Source organism: Rhinoraja longicauda, chromosome 18 (genome assembly GCF_053455715.1).
Source record: "Rhinoraja longicauda isolate Sanriku21f chromosome 18, sRhiLon1.1, whole genome shotgun sequence".
Taxonomy (NCBI): Eukaryota; Metazoa; Chordata; class Chondrichthyes; order Rajiformes; family Arhynchobatidae; genus Rhinoraja; species Rhinoraja longicauda.
The window spans coordinates 7,877,501-7,903,352 of record NC_135970.1 but is presented as its reverse complement, the minus strand read 5'-3'; the positions used below and the strand labels follow the sequence as shown (position 1 = coordinate 7,903,352).

Below are 25,852 nucleotides of genomic sequence, written 5' to 3'. Positions count from 1 at the left end.
CTTGGCAAATTAGCCATTTTATCCTGTATTTATGCAGCAGACTAACGTTGAAAATATGTGCATATTTGTTTGATTTTATGTTGATTTTAAATCAAGCAGAATTGCTTGATGGACCTAATTATTAATCAAATCAGATTTACTTTTCGGAGTACATTTACATATTTCTCAGTGTTTATTACATTGGGTTCTTTAATTCTATATTAGTAGTTTCTTCAGATTCATTTTTGTAAATTATGAAGAATATGACTAATAAACTTGATTAATCTATAATAATGCATTATAATATTTTTTATTTATGTTTTTATTGTAGATGATGTAGATAGAACGATAATTCACAATGCGTTGGCTGAGATCAGTTGTTTAACATGTGTGAAATTTTACTACAGGCAACGTAGTGAACCTGCATATATTTCTGTTAAGTCAAAATTAGGGTAAGTTGAAAAATGCAGGTATTTGTCATGACTTTATTAACTCATTCACTGCACTGACTGTAGAGAAGATTTACGAGGATGTTGTCAGGACTTGAGGGCCTGGGCTACAGGGAGAGGTTTGGCAGGCTGGGACTTTATTCCTAGAGCGCAGGAGGGGGTGATCTTATAGAGATTAGTATGATCATGAGGAGAGTAGGTAGGGTAAATGCACCGAGTCTTTTATTCAGAGTGGAGAAATCAAGAACCAGGTGACATAGGTTCAGGGTGAGCAGGGAAAGATTTAATAGGAACCCGAGGGACATCATTCACACCACAGGTGGTGGTTGCCAGAGTAGGTAGTTGAAACAGGTACTTTAACAATATTCAAAGACATTTGTTCAGGTACTTGGACAGGAAAAGTTTACAGGAATATGGGCCAAACACGGGCAGATAAGACCAGGATCGGGCCTGGCGCAGCGGAAGTATCCTGGGGAGCACCACGGACCACAGACCAAGGACCTGCCCGAAGGTCCAGCTCGCCCACTAGAGGCCAGCGATTCGCCTGGTTGGCCCGACTCACCCGCCACAACGGTGAACCCGTATCACAGAGCAGAAACAGCCGAGTAAGGCCAGCCCACCCGCCGCAGACCAGGGACTTGCCTGCCACTGATGGAGGACCCACGCCGCGGACCAGAACCCGCCCAGAAGGCCCAGCTCACCAACAGCGGATTGTGGACCCAGAGGAACCCACCTGGAGGGCCGGTAAGCAGACTGGCTGCAGGATGGAACACAGTGCCTCGATTGGCAGCTGGAGGCCCTGCAACAGCCTGAGGCTCAGCTGGACTGGCCGCTGCCCCAAGAGCACGAGCACATGGACTGGATGCGGCCTACAATGGTGGACCAGCAGCAGAGCACAACATGGCCACACCTGGCCAGGGCGACCTTGCAATGCCAGGACAACAGACCTTCATGGTCAGATCAAGATCTCTGCACTCACAATAATGGTGAAAATGGTGCCAAACTGGCAACTCTGTGAAATATCTTAATGTACTACTACTATACACTTGTACTGTTTCTGCGATGCTTCTCTAATATGTATCTAAGTGCATATATGTAGTGATACTTGTACTGACCTGTATGCAAAAAAGAATTTCACTGTACCTCGGTGCATGTGACAAATAAAGTACCATACCACAGTGTAGATGGGGCATTTTGGTTGGCATGGGCAAGTTGCCATGCTGTTTAATTCTATGACTCTATGACGGCACAGTGGCTCAGCGGTAGAGATGCTGCCTTACTACGCCCGAGACCAGGGGTTGATCCTGACTACAGGTGCATGTCTATACGGATTTGTACGTTCTCCTAATTGTCTTCTATAAATTGTAAATTGTCCCTAATGTATAGGATAGTGTTAATGTAGGTGATCGCTTAACGGCACGGGCTCAGTGGGCCCAAGGGCCTGTTTCCTCGCTGTATCTCTAAAGTCTAAAGACACTGAACTATTATATTTGACAGTGTTTACGATGATACGGGTGTCTCTGCACTCTTTCTAGAATAGTCATGAAGAAGGTTCAGTTTATCCAGTGGGAAAAGGGATTAATCAATTTCTTATCTTTCTTAGATATTTTATTGTGATCACCAAGATTATCACAGTAGGGACATCCTGAGCACAGTAGGTATCCAGTTTTCTTTAAAACGTTATCGTGAAATCTTGTTAAGAACATCTCAGACTAAAGTGCAGTTACCTTTAACATCTCATTAATCTCATTACACTTGATAGTTCATCAGAATTTGTTTTACCTTGGATTCAAGGCATTCTTTCCAGATTCCATTCTCAAAGTTTAGATACCTATGAGACCAAAATATGGCAAGTTGTTTGTGCTACTAATTTTTACTTACTTCTCCACTTAGTTCCCCTCTCTTAGTTCCCCTAATTTCCCAATCTTTCAAATCTGCTTTACAATATAATCAAATTCTGGCTGATCGAAAATGCAACCATTTTCACAGAAACAATAGAAACGTAGAAAATAGGTGCAGGAGTAGGCCATTCAGCCCTTCGAATCATCTAAAATCATCTAAAATCAGTACCCAGTTCCTGCTTTTTCCCCATATCCCTTAATTCCTTTAGCCCTAAGAACTAAATCTAACTCCCTCTTGAAAACATCCAGTGAATTGGCCTCCACTGCCTTCTGTGGCAGAGAATTCCACAGATTCACAACTCTTTGGGTTAAAATGTTTTTCCTCATCTCAGTCCTAAATGGCCTACCCCTTATTCTTAAACTGTGACCCCAGGTTCTGGGCTCCCCCAACATCGGGAACATTTTTCCTGCATCTAGCCTGTCCAATCCTTTAAGAATTTTATATGTTTCTATAAGATCTCCTCTCATCCTTCTAAATTCCAGTGAATACAAGCCCAATCGACCCATTCTTTCATCATATGGCAGTCCCGCCATCCCGGGAATTAACCTGGTGAACCTACGCTGCACTCCCTCAATAGCAATAATGTCCTTCCTCATATTAGGAAACCAAAATTGCACACAATACTCCAGGTGTGGTCTCATCAGGGCCCTGTACAACTGCACCTAAACTCAAATCCACTCACAATGAAAGCCAACATGCCATTAGCATGCTATTTCCCGCCATTGCTCCAACTCTGTCCTTAAAAAGTTCAAGTGACCAACATGCCTTTTAAAAACTTGCAAGGAAGTGGTTCTTTATTTCATTCATAAAACAATTTAATTCTATGTTAGTTCTATCAGGGAAGCCCCTGTTGGCAGACCTTACTAAACAGGCGATATTGTTATGGATAGTGTCAAATTTCATGGCTATTGATGGACCTTACCTCACAACGGCAAATGAAGTATTCTAGTTTTGCCTTGCAGAGGGTAAATGTAAGAAATAGCAACAGGAGAAGATTACTTGATCTGCAAATCTGTTTAGCATTCATCAAGGTCATGGCCGATCTACCTTAGAGCCATTCCTGGACCGTCTTAATATTCCTTTAGAAATTGGTCAATCTCTGTCTTTAATAAACTCAAGAACCAAGAATGTTTAATTGTCATATGCACCAGGAATGGAACAACATATTCTTACATTGCAGCTTTATAGATGCATTAATGCAACAATTTAACAAATAAATATACAATAAATAATACAATAAATTATCAGTTATACTAGATAACCAGATCGTAATACTGCGATCCAAAGTACGTGGTGAGACACATACAAGGTCCACAGCAGTTTGTTGCTGAGGTCGCATATGGTTTAAGAGTGCCTGATGGTTGATGTGAAAAAGCTGTTCTTCAATCTGGAGGTAGCAGTTTTCAGGCTCCTGTACTTTTTTTCCAATAGAAACAATGAAATTATATTAGCTGCCTTCTAAAGGCTGTAGAACTCTTTAATGGAGAGGTCAGTACCATGATGGACAAGGCAATGGTGACCATTTTCTGCAGCCTCCTTTCCTCTTGACCATTCGAGTTAATGAACAAGGCCGTGATGCAACCAGTCAGTATGCTCTCTACCATACAGCAGTAGAGGCTCGATGTAGTATTTGTTGACATGCTGCGGATGTTGAGGCATTGATGAGCTTTTTGCATCAAAGTGCTGGGCCCAGGAATGATCTTCAGAGATGTGCATGCCCATCTCTGAAGATCATCCCTGATAATTCTGTTAATTGTCTCCACCACCATCCCGCCAATTCATGGATCCTGTTTTCTCTTCCTGGGGTGTAGAATCCCAACGATTCACATCCTCTGCATGAAGAAATTTTGTACAGTCCTAAATAATCAAGTGAATACAGGGCTTGGCTACTCAATCCCTCCTCAAATTAAACCCACAATCCCTGGAACCAATCCAGAGAATTGTTGCTGTAGTTCCCTCTACGGCAAGCATATTACTTTTTTAGTTAATGTGTTGTAGTCCGTGACCTATTAACAGAAACAGAGAGACAACCGAGTTTATTTAACCTTTTTATTTTACTCACCCAGGTGGGAGAGAGCCGAGGCACTGGAGCGTTCAGAAACGCTCAGGCAGCTAGTGTAGCCTCTCTCTCCGAAAACTCACATTCACACACATTTTATACCTGTAATAGATGTGCCTGTACATTTCCATCGCTGCCTTATATGGCAAGTTTACAATGTCCTATAAATCTTTATGTGTCCTTCGGGACCTCCGTGTCCTCCTTGTCCGTCATGACCTACGTGACCTACTCATTCTTGGGAACAAAGGGCAGTCCATATGGCAAGATGTTCTTCTTAACACATCAAAGCTTTGAACGCCGGTTGCTGATATCAGCGGATGCGATCAGCCATAAACCGTGCTACATGCTGACAAACAGGATGCCTCAGCAACATAACCAAGCTTTAACATTTTACACTCCTGCAATAGCGCCCACATAGCTGCTTACCTAATGTTAACCCTTACAAATGTGACCTGAAATGTTTTCTAATATTCTTGATGGAATGGCTTTGAGGTGATTCATTCACTGCAGGATACCAGCTTCTGATCTGCTTTTGTTGCCAGATTATTTTATGTGGCTGGTCAGTATTAATTCCCAGGTTATTAATGGTGGGAAAATGCTGGAGTTTCTCAGTGGGTCAGGCTTCATCTATGGACCACATGGATAGATGATGTTTCGAGTTGGGACCGTGCTTCAGACCGATTATAATCAGGGGGAAAAAATGTTGAAGAGAGGTGGGTGTGGGACAAAGCCAGGCAAATGATAGGGGTGTTTTGATTGACAGATGGCCGGTTGAGAAACTTATTGATGGCCATAGTATTGAACATTTAATACAAGTGGTTAGACTCTCTTGTATTGGGGATGGTCATTGCCTGGAACAAAAGTGATTTACCAGATAGCAGCCTATCATTAAACATTGCCGAGATCTTACTGCATACATGGACGAACAATTTGATTTTCTCAGTAGTTGTGAATAGAATTGAATTTTATGCAATCAGTTAAGATCTCTACTTCTGACCATCTGATAGAACTCCAGTAACAATAACCAGTGACTGCTATGATTGGTATACAACAATCATACTTACTATTGCATTTCTGAACAAAAAGCTGGAGTAACTCAGCGGGCCAAGCAGCATCTCTGGAGAGAAGGAATGGATGATGTTTTGGGTTGAGACCCTTCTTCAGACTAGTTAGGGAAAAGGGAAAAGAGAGAGATAGACGATGATATAGAGAGATAAAGAACAATGAATGAATGAAAGATATGCAAAAAAGTAATGATGATAAAGAAAACAGGCCATTGGTAGCTGTTTGTTGGGTGAAAACGAGAAGCTGGTGCGACTTGGGTGGAGGAGGGATAGAGAGAGAGGGAACGCCGGGGTTAGTTGAAGTTAGAGAAATCAATATTCCACTGGGCTGTAAACTGCCGAAGCTAAATATGAGATGCTGTTCCTCCAATTTGTGTTGTATGCAACGGCTGATGGGGTGAAAGGTAATGACCAGGGGGACTCCATCTATGTTGCGACGAGGGGAAGGGGGAGCAAGGGCGGAGCTGCGGGGTGCTGATGAGACATGACTGAGGACCTCTTCTATGATGGGGGAGCGAAACGCCCGTTTCCTAAAGAATGAGGACATCTTGAATGTCCTGGTATGGAATTCCCGTTAAACCTGTTAAAGCATCGAGTACCTCCTCTTTATTTATTAAGATTTGCACTAATATTTCACCTTTCCCCTTTGCTAAAATCTCCAACTATAAAGTCCATTTCCTAGGTGAATACCTAAAAAATATTCAGTGAAGGCCATTCCTGTACCTTCTGGCTTCTTACACAGATTGCCCTTGTTGTCCCTGATATGCCCTAATCTTTTCTGGTTAATCTCTTGTCCTTAAAACACCTTTGCATTTACCTTAATTCTATCTGTTAGTGATATTTTGTTATACATCTTTGCTGTCCTTATTTTCTTTTTATGTGTCTTATGACACTTTTTGTACTCCGGACAGGCCAAGCTTGTCTTTAGTTCCCTATATCTGGCATATGTTTCTTTTTCAGACTGCTGTTGAGCCTGGAACTCAGGTGAGGCGATGGCTCCGGCACGCTGGTGGGCAGTGAAGAGGTGAGGGTCGGTGGAGTCGCTGGTGGAGGCCCATGGGGGGCTGGAGTTTCTTTTTTCTCTTTATCCAACCCTCAACAAGCTTTGACTTTCAGTGTTCTCTGAACTTGTTACAACATATTGGCCCATGCTATTCCTCCTTTGAATGCATCGTTCTGTGCAGAGTTAGACTTGCATGCAAGTAAATGCTTCCAGTGAATCTTAGCCAGGTTTTGTTTTAATAAAGAACATAGAACAGTACAGCACAGGAATGGATATTTCCGACCACAATGTTTGCGTCAAACAAACTGTCCTCATGTTCAACCCCAATGTTTCTGCCTGTACCTGATCCACATCCCACTATTCCCTTCACTTCCATGTGTACCTCTAAAAGCCTCTTAAACGGCACGATTGTACCTGCCTCCACCGCCATCCTTGGCAATGCTTTCCAGGCCTCCACTACTCTCTGTGTAAAACACTTGCCCCGCACATCTCTGTTAAACTTTCCCATTCTCACCTTATGGTTGTGCCCACTAGTGTTGGACATTTCCACCCTGGGAAAAAGGTTCTGACTGTCTACCCTATCTATGTCTCTCATAATTTTTATTCACTTCTATTAAGTCTCCTCTCAACCTCTGATTATATAGAGAAAACAATCCATCTATCCAACCTGCCCCTGTAGCTGAAACCCTCTAATCCAGGCCACAAACCTGCTCTGCACCTTTTCCAAAGCCTCACATCTTTCCTGGAATGGGGCAACCCGAACTGCACGCAATACACCAATAATTATCCTAAAATTGTTCTCCACCCCCTTTCTATTAAGTCTCCTCTCAACCTCTGATTATATAGAGAAAACAATCCATCTATCCAACCTGCCCCTGTAGCTGAAACCCTCTAATCCAGGCCACAAACCTGCTCTGCACCTTTTCCAAAGCCTCACATCTTTCCTGGAATGGGGCAACCCGAACTGCACGCAATACACCAATAATTATCCTAAAATTGTTCTCCACCCCCCCCCCCCCCCCCACCTCCCCAATTTAAGACATTAATATTTGGTCCATTCATTTCTTTTTGCATAATCTCTGAAATATATGGATTTATGGTCACTTTTCCCAAAATGCTCCCTCACTGACACTACCTATTACCTAATCAGTTTCATTCTACAAGATAAGATCCAAGGGAACTCCTTCTTTTGTTGCTGCACATCAAAGGAATTTAATGCTAAGATGCAACTACTTTATGCAGATGAAAGGACTCTCACTGGCAAGTGAATTAACTCAAAGTTGGAATTTTGGAGGGGAAATACATTGTGATCCAGAGAAACATAGAAAATAGATGCAGGAGGAGGCCTTTTGGCCCTTCGAGCTAGCACCGCCATTCATTGTGATCATGGCTGATCATTTACAATCAGTAACCTGTGCCTGCCTTCTCCCCATATCCCTTGATTCCACTAGCCACACAGAGCTCTATCTAACTCTCTTTTAAATTCATCCAGTGAATTTGCCTCCGCTGCCTTCTGTGGCAGAGAATTCCACAAATTCACAACTCTCTGGATGAAAAAGTTTCTTCACACCTCAGTTTTAAATGGCCTCCCCTTTATTCTTAGACTGTGTCCCCTGGTTCTGGACTCTCCCAACATTGGGGACATTTTACCTGCATCTAGCTTGTCTAGTCCCTTTATGATTTTATACGTCTCAATATCCAAAGGACCCATTCCTGTTGTCTTGACTACAAACAGTGTCAATAAGCTCTCTTGAACTCTTGAAGACATCTTCAAAATCCCGCTCCCCTTTGAGCCTTTAACTCTAAGGCAATCCCAGTTAATATTCAGGAAATTAAAATCCCCTGTACAATAACCATTTTGTCATTGCATCTCTGTGATATTTAACTGCATATCTTTCTTCTATTTCTTCTTGACTATTGGAAGATCTATATTACACCCCTAGTGAAGTGACAACACCCTTTGCTGTTCTTAATATCTCCCCTCAGGACCTCATTTGAAGAGCCTTCAGGGATATCATCCCTCAATACTGAAGAAGTGTATTATTTGACTAACAATATTTAATACTCCGGGATATTGAGTTGCCAGTTCTGCACCTCCTTCAACCAAGTTTCTTATTCTTCCTACTAGGCTTACTATTTTTCCTGCTGGAGATTATACCTCGCCAACTGAACATCAACTTTGTGTTCTTGCATAACACCCCAGCAGCTCTCTTTACCTTCATCTATTCCCTACTTCCCTTTCCCTAGTTCTATTCCCTAGCGTTTGAGGCCCTCTGAGGGGCCGCTGTAAACTGTTTCTGTCTGTGTTGTTAGGTTTGTGTGCTATTGTATGTTCTTTTTTAGTACCTGCACTGATGTACAGCACTTTGGTCAACATGGGTTGTGTTTAAATGTGCTATACAAATAAAATTGACTTGACTTAACTTCATTCACCTGGCTCAATTGGCTTTTTTTTCTTTTGTCTGCCACATCTATTATCCACCTGTTTGTGTCCCTTAACTCCACTCATTCCCCTTCCCTACACTGCTCCATCTCCCTATCATCCGTCACCTCCTCAATCCACCAATCACCCACTAGCCCCCAACTCATCGTTCCCCCCTCTCCTCTTTATAGTAACTATCTTTCCTCTCCGCTCTTAGTCCCGTTGTTAAGGTTTTGACCCAAAATGTTGACAATTAGAATAACAAATATGGCGGGATATTGCAGACAGCTGAGAGATGAATAGTCTATATTGCTTGTCATTACAGAGAATTTTAACATTCCCAATATAGATTCTGACTGCCATTCTGCCAAGGACTTAGAAGGGCTGGAGTTTGTCAAATATGGTCAGTAAGGTTCCTTGGGCAATATGTAGAGGGCAAGTGAGTGAAGTGTCAGCAGCAAGCTTTTTGGGACCAACATCACAGTTCTGTAGCTTTAAAATGATAGATAAGGACAGGACAGGACAGGCAAACATTAAACTTCTGATTAAAGGCCAATTTTGATGGTATTAGACATGAACTTGCTAAAGTTGATTGGAGTAGGTTATCTGCAGGCAAAGGTACATCTGGAAAGTGGAATGCTTTTAAAATTGTGATGGTGAGAGTTGAAGGCATGCATGTTCCTGTTAGACTGAAGGCAATGCAGGTGGGAGTAAAGAAGTCTGGATAACAAGAGAAATTGAGGCTCTGGTCAGAAAAAAGAAGGCATAGACCAGGTATAGACAGTTGAAACCAAGTGTATCCTGGAGAAGTTTAGGGAGTGGAGGAGCGTACGTAAAAGGGAAATCAGGAGTGCAACAAAGGGGCAGGAGATATCTATGTTTGGAGCCGCAGGAGATGTACAAAGAAATTGGTATTTCTCCTCTGTTCTTAAAGTAGAGAAAGACATAAAGACAAGGGAACTTGGGACAGGTAATGAAGATATCTTGAGGACAGTCTGTATGTCCTAAAGTAGATAAATCTCCCAGGCCTGAATAAATATATCCAAGATCACTGTGGGAAGCTAGAGAAGAAATTAAAGGACCCTGGTTGAGATATATGAATCATCGTTTGCCATGGGTAAGGTGCTGGAAGATTGGAAGGTGGCTAATGTTATGCCTCTTTTTTAAAAAGGGCTGCAAGGAATAGCCTGGGAACTATAGACCAATGAGTCTAACATCTGTGGTAGGCAGGTTACTGGAGAAAATTCTGAGGAATAAGATATATAGATATATGCATGTGGATAGACAGGAAGTGATTCGGGATAGTCAGCATGGTTTTGCATGTGTGAGATTGTGTCATGATTTGATTTGAGGTTTTTGAATAAGTAACCAAGGAGGTTGAGGTGGAAAAGGCCATAGATATTGTCTATATGGACCAGCAAGGCTTTTGATAGATTTGGTATACTGCTCCAGTACATTAGATCCCAGGAGGTCCAGGGATAGCTGGCTGACATAGACTTTTGCTTTATGGCAAGAAGCAGAGAGTGGTGGTAGAAAGTTGTCTGGAGGCCTGTGACTAGTGGTGAGCCTCAGGGATCAGTGCTGGGCCCATTGCTGTTTGTGGTTTATATCAACAATTTGGGTACGGATGTATAAGACATGAGTAGTAAGTTTGCAGATGATGCTCAAGTAGGTAATATCATAGACAGTGAAGGTTGTTTTCAAAAATTACATCAGATCTTGGTTATCTGGGCAAGTGGGCTGAACGAATATCTAATGGAGTTTAATGTAGATAAGTGAGAGGTGTTGCATTTTGGGAAGTCAAACCAGGGGAGATGCTTCACATTGTATGGTAGGGCATTGGGGAGTGTTGTAGTGCAGAGGGATCTAGGAGTGCAGGTACATTCAATAGTTCCCTGAAAATGACGTCACAGATAGTTAGAATGGTAAAGAATGTTTTTGTTACATAGGCCTTCATCAATCAGGGTATTGTATAGATGTTGGGGTGTTATGTTACACTTCGATAAGATGTTGGTAAAGCCACTTTGGAGTTTTGCGTACACCCTGCTAAAGGACCAATATCATTAAGCTGGAAATAGTCCACAGAAGATTTACGAAGATGGTGCCAGGATTCAAGGGCCTGAGCATTAGGGAGAGTTTCGGTATGCGAGGACTTTATTCCTTATGGCGCAGGGGGCCGAAGGCTGATCTTGTACAGGTGTATAAAATCATGAGGGGAATAGATAGGGTGAATGCACAGTCTTTTACCCAGAGGAGGGGAAACAGGAATCAGAGAACCAGGTTTAAGATAAGAGAGGAAATATTTGATAGGAACTTGAGGAGCAATGTTTCCACAGTGGGTACATGGAATGAACTGCCTGGGGTGGTAGTTGAGGCAAGTACTATAATAGCATTTAAAATACACTTGGACAAGTACATGGATAAAAAAGATTTAGGGGATAGGGGCCAAATGCAGGTAAATGGGACTAGCTTAGATGGAACATCTTGGTCGGCATGGATGAGCTGGGCTGAAGGGCCTGTTTGTGCATCATATGATTCTTTGACTCTTATTTCTTTCCCCCTACAAATACTGCATGGCCCATTATGACGTTCCAGCAGATTGTTTGTTGATTTAGTCTGAGCCATCTGCCTACTCAATTAAAATCTACACCAACAGCTACGCTGCCTACACAGGCACATTTACCCTGTACACCTACTGGAGATCTGCAGATTAATATCATATTTCATTATAGTTCCAATTAATAGAAAGCCAAGTGCAATTATTTTTAATTCATTGTTTTCGCAGGTGCTTTTCACTTGTAGGCTACGGAAAGGGGGAAAGGATACTATCACTGCAAAGAACAGGTTGTGTACAACACGGTGTAGTAACACATGAATTTTTGCATGCAATTGGTTTTCAGCATGAGCAATCCAGAAGTGATCGTGATGAGCATATCACAATCCTTCATCAAAATATTTGTCCTGGTAAGATATCTGAAAATATCTATTTGGCTTTTGCATATTTACTGCTGTTTTCGAATTAAATTTACCTTAATATCATTTCATTTTTTAATTGAACCACTTAAACACGATGTTTCAATTGTGTATTTATATTGTTTTAACGGGGGTATGATATTTCATTTGCTCTTTTTCTGCTTTTGGAGGAAATGAAGGATTTTATCTTATTGCTCAGAAAGATTGTGTTATGTTGCTCAGAATAAAGGAAAATTGTAAAGGGAAGCTTGCTGAAGGGGAGCACAGAGAGATAGGCTTCTTGAATGATGGGGATATTGGAATGTTGGAATGGTTCAATAAAATAATAGTGTTGGCCACCCATGATGTAGGCAGTGAAAAATATTCGACTGTTTACTGACACGATAGCTGCACAGAACAGGAGACTATCCAGGGGAGTTTTTGAAGAGGACCAATATAGTGGGCAGAAAGCTTGTATTTATTAGGAACTAGAATTTTGGATCAGATTTAAATGAATGTTGGGCCCAACCAAATTTATTGAAACCAATAATGAAAGTACTTATATTAGGACACTTTCTTAATTCTGGTGTGGCCCTGTGTCCAACTCACAATTAAATAAACTACTGCAGTATTCCTGGAGCATATCAAGCAGAAATGATCAGCCATGATCACATTAAATGGCAGTGCTGGCTCGAAGGGCCAAATGGCCTCCTCCTGCGCCTATTTTCTATGTTTCTATGAACCTTCAGCTAGACTGTTTACTCTGGTTGTGCCAAATGTTAGTTTGTGTATTTTATATTCAAGGCTTCTACTTAACTTCTGACCCTTTCTGGCATAACTGAAAGATGGTATTGCCTGGTGAGATTTCACCATGTTGCCTGATTTCTAACCGGTTTTAAAAACAAAGAATGCTGGAAATACTTAACATGTACTGTAAATGGCATCAGTAGGGTTCGGAACAAAGCCTTTTCTTTGATGAAACTCATGAAAGACAATAAAAGAGCTATAACAGGAAGAGGTGGGAAGAGGGCATCATGCAAGATCCCCTAAGTGCATTCAGTGGCATTTTAATACATTGATTTTCTGAGGATAAATGCCTAAGATTGCTTTGTTGAGGGGATTATCACCAAGGTTTGTTAACTGTTTAGCTAAAACCATAAACAGCCCATGGAAAGTGAGACATGATGTTGAAGGACATTATGGAAGCAGGAAAAATGTTACTTTAAGTTTCACCCTGAAGTTCCAGGGTGTAAGGTGCTGCAGACTACATATACAGTGCTTTCGCTGATCCCTAAAAACCATTGGACGTCAATGTCAATTGCGGCAAATTCAACTCTCTCATAGAACAACTGAGTTCTAACCAAAAATTGCCTAGCATCTACATCTGATGTACAATCTGCATCAGAACTCTTTTTTTTCCTGCCCCAATCTTTCCTGCTGCCTATCTTCCAACCAAAATTTTACTCGACAAATTGAGAGGGAGAAGGGAAGTGTCAGTATTACAGTATAGCAAAGGGGATTACAGAGGCATGAGGCAGGAGCTGGCCAAATTTGACTGGAAGGAGGCCCTAGCAGGGAAGACGGTGGAACAGCAATGGCAGATATTCCTGGGAACAATGCAGAAGTTGCAGGATCAATTTATCCCAAAGAGGAGGAAAGATTCTAAGGGGAGTAAGAGGCACCCGTGGCTGACAAGGGAAGTCAAGGACAGCATTAAAGTAAAAGAGAAGAAGTATAACATAGCAAAGAAGAGTGGGAAGCCAGAGGATTGGGACTATATTAAAGAGCAAGAGAAGATAACTAAAAAGGCAATACGGGGAGAAAAGATGAGGTACGAGGGTAAACTAGTCAATAATATACAGGAGGAGAGCAAAAGCTTTTTTAGGTATGTGAAGAGGAAAAAAATAGTCAAGGCAAATGTGGGTCCCTTGAAGACAGAAGCAGGAGAATTTATTATGGGGAACAAGGAAATGTCAGATGAATTGAACTGGTACTTTGGATCTGTCTTCACTAAGGAAGATACAAACAATCTCCCAGATGTTCGAGTGGCCAGAGATCCTAGGGTGACGGAGGAACTGAAGGAGATTCACATTAGGCAGTAAATGGTGTTGGGCAGACTTATGGAACTGAAGGCTGATAAATCCCCAGGGCCTGGTGGTCTGCATCCCAGGGTACTTAAGGAGGTGGCTGTAGAAATTGTGGATACATTGGTGATCATTTTCCAATGTTCTATAGATTCAGGATCAGTTCCTGTGGATTGGAGGGTAGCTAATGTTATCCCACTTTTTAAGAAAGGAGGGAGAGAGAAAATGGGAAATTATAGACCAGTTAGTCTGACATCAGTGGTGGGGAAGCTGCTGGAGTCAATTATAAAAGACGAAATTGCGGAGCATTTGGATAGCAGTAACAGGATCGTTCTGAGTCAGCATGGATTTACGAAGGGGAAATCATTCTTGACTAATCTTTTGGAATTTTTTGAGGATGTAACTAGGAAAATTGACTGGGGAGAGCCGGTGGATGTAGTGTACCTCGACTTTCAGAAAGCCTTCGACAAGGTCCCACATAGGAGATTAGGGCAAAATTAGAGCACATGGTATTGGGGGTAGGGTACTGACATGGATAGAAAATTGGTTGGCAGACAGAAAGCAAAGAGTGGGGATAAATGGGTCCCTTTCAGAATGGCAGGCAGTGACTAGTGGGGTACCGCAAGGTTCGGTTCTGGGACCACAGCTATTTACAATATACATTAATGACTTGGATGAAGGAATTTGCAGATGATACAAAGCTGGGTGGTAGTGTGAACAGTGAGGAAGATGCTATGAGCTTGCAGGGTGACTTGGACAGGTTGTGTGAGTGGACGGATGCATGGCAGATGCAGTTTAATGTGGATAAGTGTGAGGCTATCCACTTTGGTGGTAAGAATAGGAAGGCAGATTATTATCTGAATGGTGTCAAGTTAGGAAAAGGGGACGTACAACGAGATCTGGGTGTCCTAGTGCATCAGTCACTGGAAGGAAGCATGCAGGTACAGTAGGCAGTGAAGAAAGCCAATGGAATGTTGGCCTTCATAACAAGAGGAGTTGAGTATAGGAGCAAAGAGGTCCTTCTGCAGTTGTATAGGGCCCTAGTGAGACCACACCTGGAGTACTGTGTGCAGTTGTGGTCTCCAAATTTGAGGAAGGATATTCTTGCTATTGAGAGCGTGCAGCGTAGGTTTACGAGGTTAATTCCCGGAATGGCGGGACTGTCCGATGTTGAAAGACTGGAGCGGCTAGACATGTATACACTGGAATTTAGAAGGATGAGAGGGAATCTTATTGAAACATTTAAGATTATTAAGGGGTTGGACACGTTAGAGGCAGGAAACATGTTCCCAATGTTGGGGGAGTCCAGAACCAGGGGCCACAGTTTAAGAGTAAGGGGTAGGCCATTTAGAATGGAGATGAGGAAAAACTTTTTCAGTCAGAGAGTTGTAAATCTGTGGAATTCTCTGCCTCAGAAGGCAGTGGAGGCCAATTCTCTGAATACATTCAAGAGAGAGCTTGATGGAGCTCTTAAGGATAGCGGAGTCAGGGGGTATGGGGAGAAGGCAGGAATGGGGTACTGATTGAGAATGATCAGCCATGATCACTTTGAATGGTGGTGCTGGCTCGAAGTGCCGAATGGCCTACTCCTGCACCTATTGTCTATTGTCTATTGGAGACAAGCTAATAGTTGACAAATCTATACAAGGATTTGCTTTTTTTTTTAATCACTTTTAGGGTGCAGGCATCAATGTCAGTGCCAACATTCATCACTAATTTCCCTTCAGTGTTTGATGGCCAATTGCCATCTTGAATTGCTGTCTTTGTAGAGATGGTAAAAAATATTAGATGGGGAATTCTAAAAATTTGGCCAAATGGTAATATTCCATGAGTGACTTTGGTGAAGTGGGAAGAACTTGTTATTCAGCACTGGGCCTCTACTTGCTGGAGTTTAGAAGGTTGAGGGGGAACCTCATTGAAACTTACAGATAATGAAAGGCATAGATGGAGTGGATGTGGAAAGGATGTTTCCACTGGTGGGAGAGTCTCGGACCAGAGGTCATAGCCTCAGAATTAAAGGGCCCTCTTTTAGAAAGGTGAGGAGGAACTTCTTTAGTCAGAGGGTAGTTAATCTGTGGAACTCATTACCACAGAGGGTTGTGGAGGCCAAGTGAGTGGATATTTTTAAGACAGAGATAGGCAAATTCTTGATTAGAACGGGTGTCAAGGGTTATGGGGAGAAGGCAGGAAAATGGGATTTGGAGGCTGAGATCAGCATTGATTGAATGGCGGAGTAGACTCGATGGGCCGAATGGCCTAATTCTTTTCCGATAACTTGTGAACTTGTGACAGGGAGTTGGAATAAACACATCTTTTCAAGCTGGAAAGATGTAACAAGTGGATTGGAATGTCCCATGGATCAATTCTTTGCCCTCCATTCTTCACTGCTTATTTTAATGATCTAGTGAAGAGCGTAGAGTGTAAGATATGTGAGTTTGCCAACTAGGAAGGCATATTTAGATTTTTTTTTAGATTTAGAGATACAGCGCGGAAACATGCCCTTCGGCCCACCGGGTCCGCGCCGCCCAGCGATCCCCGCACATTAACACTATCCTACACCCTACGGACAATTTTTACATTTGCCCAGCCAATTAACCTACATACCTGTGCGTCTTTGGAGTGTGGGAGGAAACCGAAGATCTCGGAGAAAACCCACGCAGGTCACGGGGAGAACGTACAAACTCCGTACAGATGGCGCCCGTAGTCAGGATCGAACCTGAGACTCTGACGCGGCATTCGCTCCATTCGCTGTAAGGCAGCCACTCTACCGCTGCGCCACCGTGCATAAATATTGTGATATTTATAATAGGATGACGATTGGTTGAGTCAGTTGGTGAAAATTTGGCATATAGAGTGTAATGTAGGGAAGCGCAAGGTTATGCAGTTTAGTAAGAGGAATCTAAAAGCAAATAGGAAATGTTGTTAAATTTGGTCAGGGAATTGGTGAGGCCACACCTGGAGTATGAGGCACAATTTTGGTCCCCCTATATAGCAAGGACACTCTTGTACCAAGGTAATCCAGAGAGATTCACTAAAGTAATTCCTGGGATTAGAGGGTTGTCCTATCACTCGCAGCAAAATAAATTAGATCTGTTTCTTTGGAGTTCAGGAGAATGTGGGTTGATCTTACTGAAGCACACTGATCCTAAAGGGATGTGGCAAGGTAGATGTTGAGATGTTTCCACTAAGAACATCAAACGGATAAAGTTATAAGATCAGAGACTGGGCATTTAAAACCCAAGGTTTATAGATTGTTTTCTCGCAGAAGGTGGTAACTCTTTAGAATTCTCTACCCTGGACGGCTGTGAAGTCTAGATCTGGAGGTATTTAGAGGTTTTTTGAAAGTTCAAAGAGTTGTGAACGATGTGAAACAAGCACTGATAGAAAGATGATGATTGGGACAGATCTGCTGTGATCATATTGAATGGTGGGACCTAATGGCGTACTATTTTCTTGTTATTATACAATTTGTATAAGAATTAGACGAAAGTTAAGACTTTTTTAATCTGGAAGATAGGAGTATTGATTACCTAAAAATGGCAGAAGCAGAAATTCTTTTTACATTTAAAAAGTACTTGAAGAGAATAGACACAGTCCTGGAAGGTGAAATAAGGCTGGACCGTTCCTTTCTAATCAACCAATGGACCTTCTTCTGTGTCATACATTTTCTAGGATTTCTATTTCAATGATGGTGATTGGTCTAAATATTTTGTGTAACTCTACACCAATTTAGTTTGCCAAAACTTCCACCAAAATATTTTCTTTCTTAAAACTGGTGCAAAATGGTAATTATTTTAACACTGTCGACCAAATTTTCTAGGTTGGTCTTCATGGAACAGTACAATTAATTTTGTATGCATTATGTTTACAGGGCAGGAATTTAATTTTAACCGACTAAACACAAATAATCTTGGTACAAAATATGACTATGGATCAATCATGCACTACGGCAAGTGAGTTTGAGACCATTTAGTTTTTTTATGTGTTCATGGAGGTGGTCAACGTCAGCAAGGCATGCATTTATCCATCATATCTGCCTGCCTGTTGTACTTATTATCTTGTTTGGCCATCTCTCGTTAAGAGATGACCATTCCGTGAGTCTGGAATCAGACATAGACTTCCTTCTACAAAGGAACAGATGATTTTTTTACAAAGTTACCATGACTAATAGAGACTTAAACTTCAAATAAAAGCAATTGCATTGATATAAAGGACGCATTAGCAAGATTGTGAAATTTGATTGACAGGCTAGCTGATCAGAAAATTGTAGCAGCCTTCCAAATAAAGATGCCTTTCTTGTTAATGGAAATATAAAAATTGAAGACTGTATGGACAAATTGATTCATCCATGACTAAATAGTTAAGAATATTAGAATGTTTATATTGAAAGAAAAGGATTATAAAGATACTAAATTTTGTCAGAAAAATGGGAGAATTTTAGCAAGTGGCAAAGGATAAATGAAGAATTGACGAATAGATGAAAATAGAATATGAGCATAACTAGTAAGAAGCATGAAAATAAATTTAAGAACTTCTATTGGGAGGTAACAGAAAAGAGCATAGCAAACAGTGTAAACTGCGAGGAGGATGTTAGGAGGTTGCAGGGTGACCTGGACAGGTTGAGAGAGTGGGCACATGCGTGGCAGATGCAGTATAATATAGATAAATGTGAGGTTATCCACTTTGGCGGCAAAAACAAGGAGGGCGATTATTATCTCAATGGAGTTAGGTTAGGTAAGGGGGAGGTGCAGCGAGACCTGGGTGTCCTTGTACATCAGTCACTGAAAGTTGGCGTGCAGGTACAGCAGGCAGTGAAGAAAGCTAATGGAATGTTGGCCTTCATAACAAGAGGATTTCAGTATAGGAGTAAAGAGGTTTTTCTGCAGTTGTATAGGGCCCTGATAAGACCACATCTGGAGTATTGTGTACAGTTTTGGTCTTTCAGAACGCACAGTGCAAATTGTGAAGCGTACATTAGTCAAACAACTGCTGGATCCAAATCCAAAGAAAAGACAGTTGTCTTTGTTTCACAAACTGGCTAACTTTCTGATTACATACCGAAACACACCTCACACCACTACTGGTCAAACACCAACTGAACTGTTCTTGAAAAGAAAACCCAGAACAAGGTTTTCACTGTTGAAACCAAACTTGGCTCAAACAATAGAAAAGAAACAGGAGAAACAAAAAGCATATCATGACAGAAGTAGAGTAAAGGAAAGGAGTGTTGAGTTGAATCAGAAGGTAAAGGTGAAAAACCATCATCACAAGTGGGTGATGTGGTTACCTGGAAGAGTAGTGAAAAAGTGCGGATCACGGACATACTTGGTCAAGATGTTTGGAAGTGGAAAGATGAGAAAAGTACACATTGACCATGTCATGCCTATGCAAGCACAGGCAGGGTTGAAATCAGACCAATTAGACGAGTCAGATAATTGGGTTACCACTCAAGTACAGGTACTAGATGAACCAGAAATGGTACAAGAAGGTACACAAGCTAGTGAGCGTTTGAATCAGCCTGAAAATGGAGGTTCAAGTGGGGTTGACAGTCAAACAAAATTGACTGATGGACTGGAATCTATGAATGTAGGTCAAAAGGAAGGCTGGACTGGATTAACAATGGTTCTAAACAGTCAGAAACGTTTGGTCAGAGAAGATATCCAGAAAGAAGGAGAAACCCAGTGGTTAGGTTAAATTGTGAAGTTATTTCCTGAAATGCACATATCATTGTATATGCAACATATATGCATGATGCCTCATTTTATTCAGGATATATAAAAGTAAACTATCAAACGATTGTAAAAATTTCATACCGTTGGTTATATTCAAAACAAATTGTCCACAAGGTAATCATTTTTTTTATTCGGGTGGAAGGAGTTGTAATAGCACCACCTTTGGTGGAGGATTGTAAATGATTGAATAAACCACAGTGCAGCTGTGCAGCCATGAGTTACTTGTTATTGTGTGTCTGATCTCAAGATATCACACACACCAAATCTGTATGTGTAGAATGAGTAGGCATAATGCATCAATGCTTGTTATGGAAACTGCTCTACCCAAGCCTGCAATAAATTGCAGAGATATAGATATTGCCCGCTTCATGACTCAAACCAATCTCCCTCCCCATCAACTCCATCTACACCACACTGCATCAGGAAAGCAGCCAACATAATCAAGTACTACCATACCCTCGACATTCTCTCTCTCATCAGAAAAATGACACGATAGCTTGAAACCATGTGTCACCAGGTTCAAGGACAGCTCTTCCTCACTGTTTTCAAACTCTTGAACAAACCTCATGTAAGCTAAGAATGATTTCCCAATCTACCATGTTGCATCCCTTTTTAGATCTGCACTTTCTCTGTAGCTGTATCACTATATTGCTAGAGATAATAGGGAAGGGTGGTTTCAGTCTTCGACTGGGCTGTGTTCATAACTGCAATTTCTTGCTGTCCTTGGACAGAGCATTTGCCATTATCAAGCTGTGATGCATACAATAGGGGGAGTAATCTGCAGAATTCCAGTGGAGCATCTGCAGAAATTGGTACTGATGCTCCCCGACTAACGATGCTTCGACTTGCGATATTTCAACTTTGCGATGGTGCAAATGGCAGCGAGCCACAGCTCACTTCCGGCCACGTGATCACATGTATTCAATGCATTTCGACTTGCAATATTTTCGGTTTACGAAGGGTTTCTCGGAACGTAACCCCATCATAAGTTGAGGAGCACCTGTATCGTCATTAGAGACTATCTGAATTTCCTTAGCCTTCTGAGAAAATAAGTTGCCTTGATGTGCTTTCTTGGCTGGAGCATCAACGTGGTTGGACCAGGACAGATTGTTGATGGTTTTTACGCAGAGGAACATTAAGCTCTTGATCATCTCCACTTCAGCATCATTGATACAGCCTGTGGCATGTACTCCACCTTGCTTCCTGAAGTTGATGACAAGCTCCTTCATTTTGCTGACATTGATGGAGAGGTTACTAAGCGCTCAAACTAATTTTCTTGCACTCTAGAAGATTTGACAGCCCTACATTGTCTTTCATTGTTTTTTATTGCCAGTCTAGATTGTGGCATTAGCCCTGTGAAGAAACATAATTGTTTCCATGTCCCGAAGAATGTTATAACCTTGAAACTGGCCTTAAAGAGTAAAGAGTAGATTTAAAGAGTCAAGGAAAAGTGCTACACATGCAAATGATTTTTTTAAAGCTCTGGATTTAAATAGAATTTTCACTTCTTTGGGCCATCACAGTGCAAATAAGAGCAATTAGTACTTTTTACTAATTTGTGCAAACATAGAGCAAATCTATTTCATGTAATTCCTTTTAGTCTGAGAAAGGTCCCAACCCGAAACATCACCTATCCAAATCCTCCAGAGTTGCTGCCTGACCCATTGAGAATCTCCAGCACTTTCTCTTTTTTGAAAACTACCATGTCCAGTTCCTTGTGTATTCATATTACTTTGTTGTGCAAAGACCAGCATTTGGGTAGAGCATCCAAAATTCTTTCTGTTCATCTGTAACACTTAGGGTTTAACAATTTAAGTGTGAGAAGTGTTTTAGACGCAAGTAATCATAGTAATTGTAACAACGTACTTAAGTACATGCTAAGATACAACGCATCATTTTATTGAAGCACTTACAGCATAGGACCTGCAGTACATTACAGCTCCGAGCTGCTACCATCTACTGCCTGACGTAGGCGAGTTCTTAATATTATAAAGCACGTACTAGGCTACTGGGACTACTACTAACAAACACTACGATTGGCTAGCATGCAATAGCCCATCTACATCTCTTCTTGTAGAAATAAAGGAACAACGGTAGCTTAAGCAATGAAAAACAAAATGTAAAGAATACACTAGCAAAGTTACACAAAATCGGCATATCTAACGGGTGGCCTACAAATCTGTCCGGCCCTCGTGCGGTAAGAGACCGCCTCACCTCCTTTCGCGGGAGAACAGACGGGGGAGGAGAGTGGGGACGCAACTCACCAAATCGACAACGCGCAGCCGTGTGCCTGAGGTCGCTAATAAATTGTTCAATGGGTTCATCAGCCTGGTTGGAAGGCATATCACACAGTTCTCTGAATTTCTTGAGTAGAACCACAGGGTGATCTATAGTCTCGGCAGGAACGAGGACCTGGTCGTTGTCACCCAAAACAGCTGGAGCAAAAACGAAGTTGTCAGCTTGGTTCATAGCCTCAGGACCCGCAAGATTGAGCAAAACAGACGCACACACATCAAGAGGGTCATTGCGATGAACGATGCAAGCATAATGAGTGTAGTCACGCTCGAAAAGACGCCAACATTCAGCAATGTCTAAATCAAAGATCAGAGGGTCCGGGCGATAACACAAATTAGCCATAATGGAGATAACAGAGGCGCAAACTAAATAAAGAAAATAAAACCCGATAAACGCAGCGGAGTAGGTCCGAGTTGACTCTGACACCATGTAACAAAGTACTTAAGTACATGCTAAGATACAACGCATCATTTTATTGAAGCACATACAGCATAGGACCTGCAGTACTTTACAGCACCAAGCTCCTACCATCTACTGCCTGACGTAGGCGAGTTCTTAATATTATAAAGCACGTACTAGGCGGGACTACTATTAACAAACACGACGATTGGCTAGCATGCAATAGCCCATCTACAGTAATGTTAAATGATAATAAGAAATAAAGGAGAGATAGTTGATACTTGTGGAAATCTTTTGACAAGTTGATTCTTTGTACATTTTATTTATATATGAAGCATATGTCAAACAAAATTTGTGGTGCGAGAACCAGTAAATGTAGCACATTTCGCTTCAGCTACCTTCACTATCAGAGCAATCCTACCTCTTTCTCCATTGTCTATGTCCATCTGAAAGTCAACTACTCCCAGAATATTCTATTCCCAACCTTGTTCACCATGGAACCATTTGATTAAAGGCATTTATATCAGATTATGTAATGAATTAAATAATATTAATGAGAATGCTTTATGCATTCAGAGCATCGAGTATAGAAGTTGGGATGTAATGTTGAAATTGTACAGGGCATTGGTGAGGCCGAATCTGGAGTATGGTGTGCAGTTCTGGTCGCCAAATTATAGGAAGGATGTCGACAAAATGGAGAGGGTACAGAGGAGATTTACTAGAATGTTGCCTGGGTTTCAGCACTTAGGCTACAGAGAGAGGTTGAATAGGTTGGGTCTTTATTCTTTGGAGCGTAGAAGGTTGAGGGGGGACTTGATAGAGGTTTTTAAAATTTTGAGAGGGACGGACAGAGTTGACGTGGGTAGGCTTTTCCCTTTGAGAGTGGGGAAGATTCCAACAAGGGGACATAGCTTCAGAATTGAGGGACAAAGGTTTAGGGGTAACATGAGGGGGAACTTCTTTACTCAGAGGGTTGTGGCTGTATGGAATGGGCTTCCGGTGGAAGTGGTGGAGGCTGGCTCGATTTTATTATTTAAGAGTAAATTGGATAGGTATATGGATAGGAGGGGATTGGAGGGTTATGGTCTGAGTGCAGGTAGATGAGACTAGGTCAGGGAGAATGGTCGGCGTGGACTGGTAGGGCCGGACAGGCCTGTTTCCATGCTGTAGTTGTTATATGTTATAATAGCCTATAAATTTGACGTCCCTACTTTGACCTTTTTTGCTGCCATGTTTGTATCTTTGTATGCTCTGTCCCTTTGCATTACACCATGGTTACTGTTCGTACATTATTACTTTTTTTTTTCTTGAACCCAAATACTTATTTCTACCCCTCTTCTGCAAATTTAGTTTGATGTCCTCTCTATAGACATAGTAATTTAATATGTCAGGCTAGTGACCACCGCTGACCACCGCATGAATTAGGTGACGGTCCTCTTTTCCTATTGCTGGTTCCAGTGTCTCATGAAGTGAAAACACTTTCTCACATATCACTGGGCTACATGTTCAAGTCACTAGTTTTATCAATTCCATGCCAATTTATACATAGTGAGTGAAGGTAATAACCCCAAGATCATTACACACATGAGGTTTATTTATTTAGGCACCAACATGTCATACTCACTCAGCTGAACCTCCTTAGTCCTACAATGTCATTAGTTCCAACAAGGATCCCAATAGCTGGGTAGCTCTCACTTCCTAAGGAACTAACATTAACCCTAGCAACACTAACCGTCTGGACTCCATGCTCATAAATATTGAGGGTACTGCCAACTATCTCTATCTATACAGATCACTGTCACTGTTATATTCCATTTTGCCCCCATAATTTGAACAGCCACTGGTACAGGGTACTGTGGTCAGTTTGCTCATCCTTTTTGCACTGCTTTTCTCATGGGTTACCACAGCTGAGCAAATTCAAGGCTTATGACTCCTCCAATGTTCCCTTCTTGATCAATGTAACTTCCTGACTTGTAGTAACAGTCTCAACCACTGACCAAATGTACAGCATTTAACTTATCAGTGAGAAGAACTGTTCCAACCCAAAACGTCACTTATCCATGTTCTCCAGCGATGCTGCCTGACCTGCTAAATTTGTGTCTTTCTGCACTTTGTGTCTTTTTGTTTTGTTTATTATAACCAGCATCTCTAGTACCTTGTTTAACCTCGGGTGCATGATTACCTTTGGGAACCAAACTCCTAAGCATGCCATGATTAACTGAGTTTTGCCGCTTTGTGCAGTAAATGCAATACATTAACTTTCATGTGATTCTGCTACATTTGGGAGACTGTAAACTTCTAGTTAACTATTCTTAATTGTCAAACCCAATCCTATTCCGATCCCCACTGTTCTAAACAATTTCAAACAAGATTAAGGAAAAGCAACTCATCTGCTGACTACTTATGCCCTCTGCATTCAATCTTGAGTTTAACAATTTTAGATAATCAGCAGTTCTCTGATTTCCAACAATCATAGTTTTTTCTTCTCAATACTGATAATTATACAGTTGTAGAAGAAAGGACCTGGGGAGGGTGCGGCTTGGGTGGGAAAAAATGAGTGAACCAAGGAATTACAGAGAGCGGTCTCTGCGGAAGCCGTGGAAATGGGAAGATGTGATTAATGGTGAGCTTAGATTGGCATCCAGAGTCTTTTATGGTGCTCTCTGTAACTTTTGTTTCACTATTAGTTGCAGAATATGACAATTAGAATATACTTTGATTTACCCTGCGAACATTCAAAATAGATGACCATTCAAGTCCATCTCCCCGATTTTTTTTTTTCATACAACCATCCAAAAATAAAATAAAAAATTCAGCTACTGACCATCAAACACAAATCAAGTGATACCAAGATAATTTTATTATTCTTTATTGCAGAACCGCTTTTGCCAAAAAAGGAACGATTACAATGGTACCAAAGCCAGATCCAACGGTTGTACTAGGACAGTATTTAGGCCTTTCCACCATAGATGTTTATAAGATTAACAAACTGTATGACTGTGGTATGTGTAATATTTATAATATATTTAAGATTATCTTTGTGACCTTTGGATAAGCAACAATAATTAAAGTAGAAATGATCTTATACTATTGAAGAAGGCAAATTTCATGGAATCTGGCAGCTTGCAGGGAGCATATACAGTGCCCTCCATAATGGTTGGGACAAAGACCCATCATTTATTTATTTGCCTCTGTACTCCACAGTTTGAGATTTGTAATAGAAAAAATCACATGTGATTAAACTGCACATTGCCAGATTTTAATAAAGGCCATTTTTATACATTTTGGTTTCACCACGTAGAAATTACTGCAGTGTTTATACATAGTCCCCTCATTTCAGGGCACCATAATGTTTGGGACACAGCAATGTCATGTAAATGAAAGTAGTCTTGTTTAGTATTTTGTTGCATTTCTTTTGCATGCAATGACTACTTGAAGTCTGCGATTCATGAACATCACTAGTTGCTGGGTGTTTTCTCTCGTGATGCTCTACCAGGCCTGTATTGCAGCCA

The 25,852-nt window shown here is 41.4% G+C and overlaps 1 protein-coding gene across 1 annotated transcript in view; it reads left to right on the top strand.

The window, feature by feature from the left end:
- The window catches only part of LOC144602464 (astacin-like metalloendopeptidase), a 77,078-nt gene that overhangs the window by 27,298 nt on the left and 23,928 nt on the right, over positions 1 to 25,852 (top strand). The window contains 4 exon segments of the mRNA XM_078415610.1: positions 311 to 431; positions 11,664 to 11,842; positions 17,786 to 17,867; positions 25,218 to 25,342. Coding sequence (XP_078271736.1) covers positions 311 to 431; positions 11,664 to 11,842; positions 17,786 to 17,867; positions 25,218 to 25,342 — 507 coding nt within the window.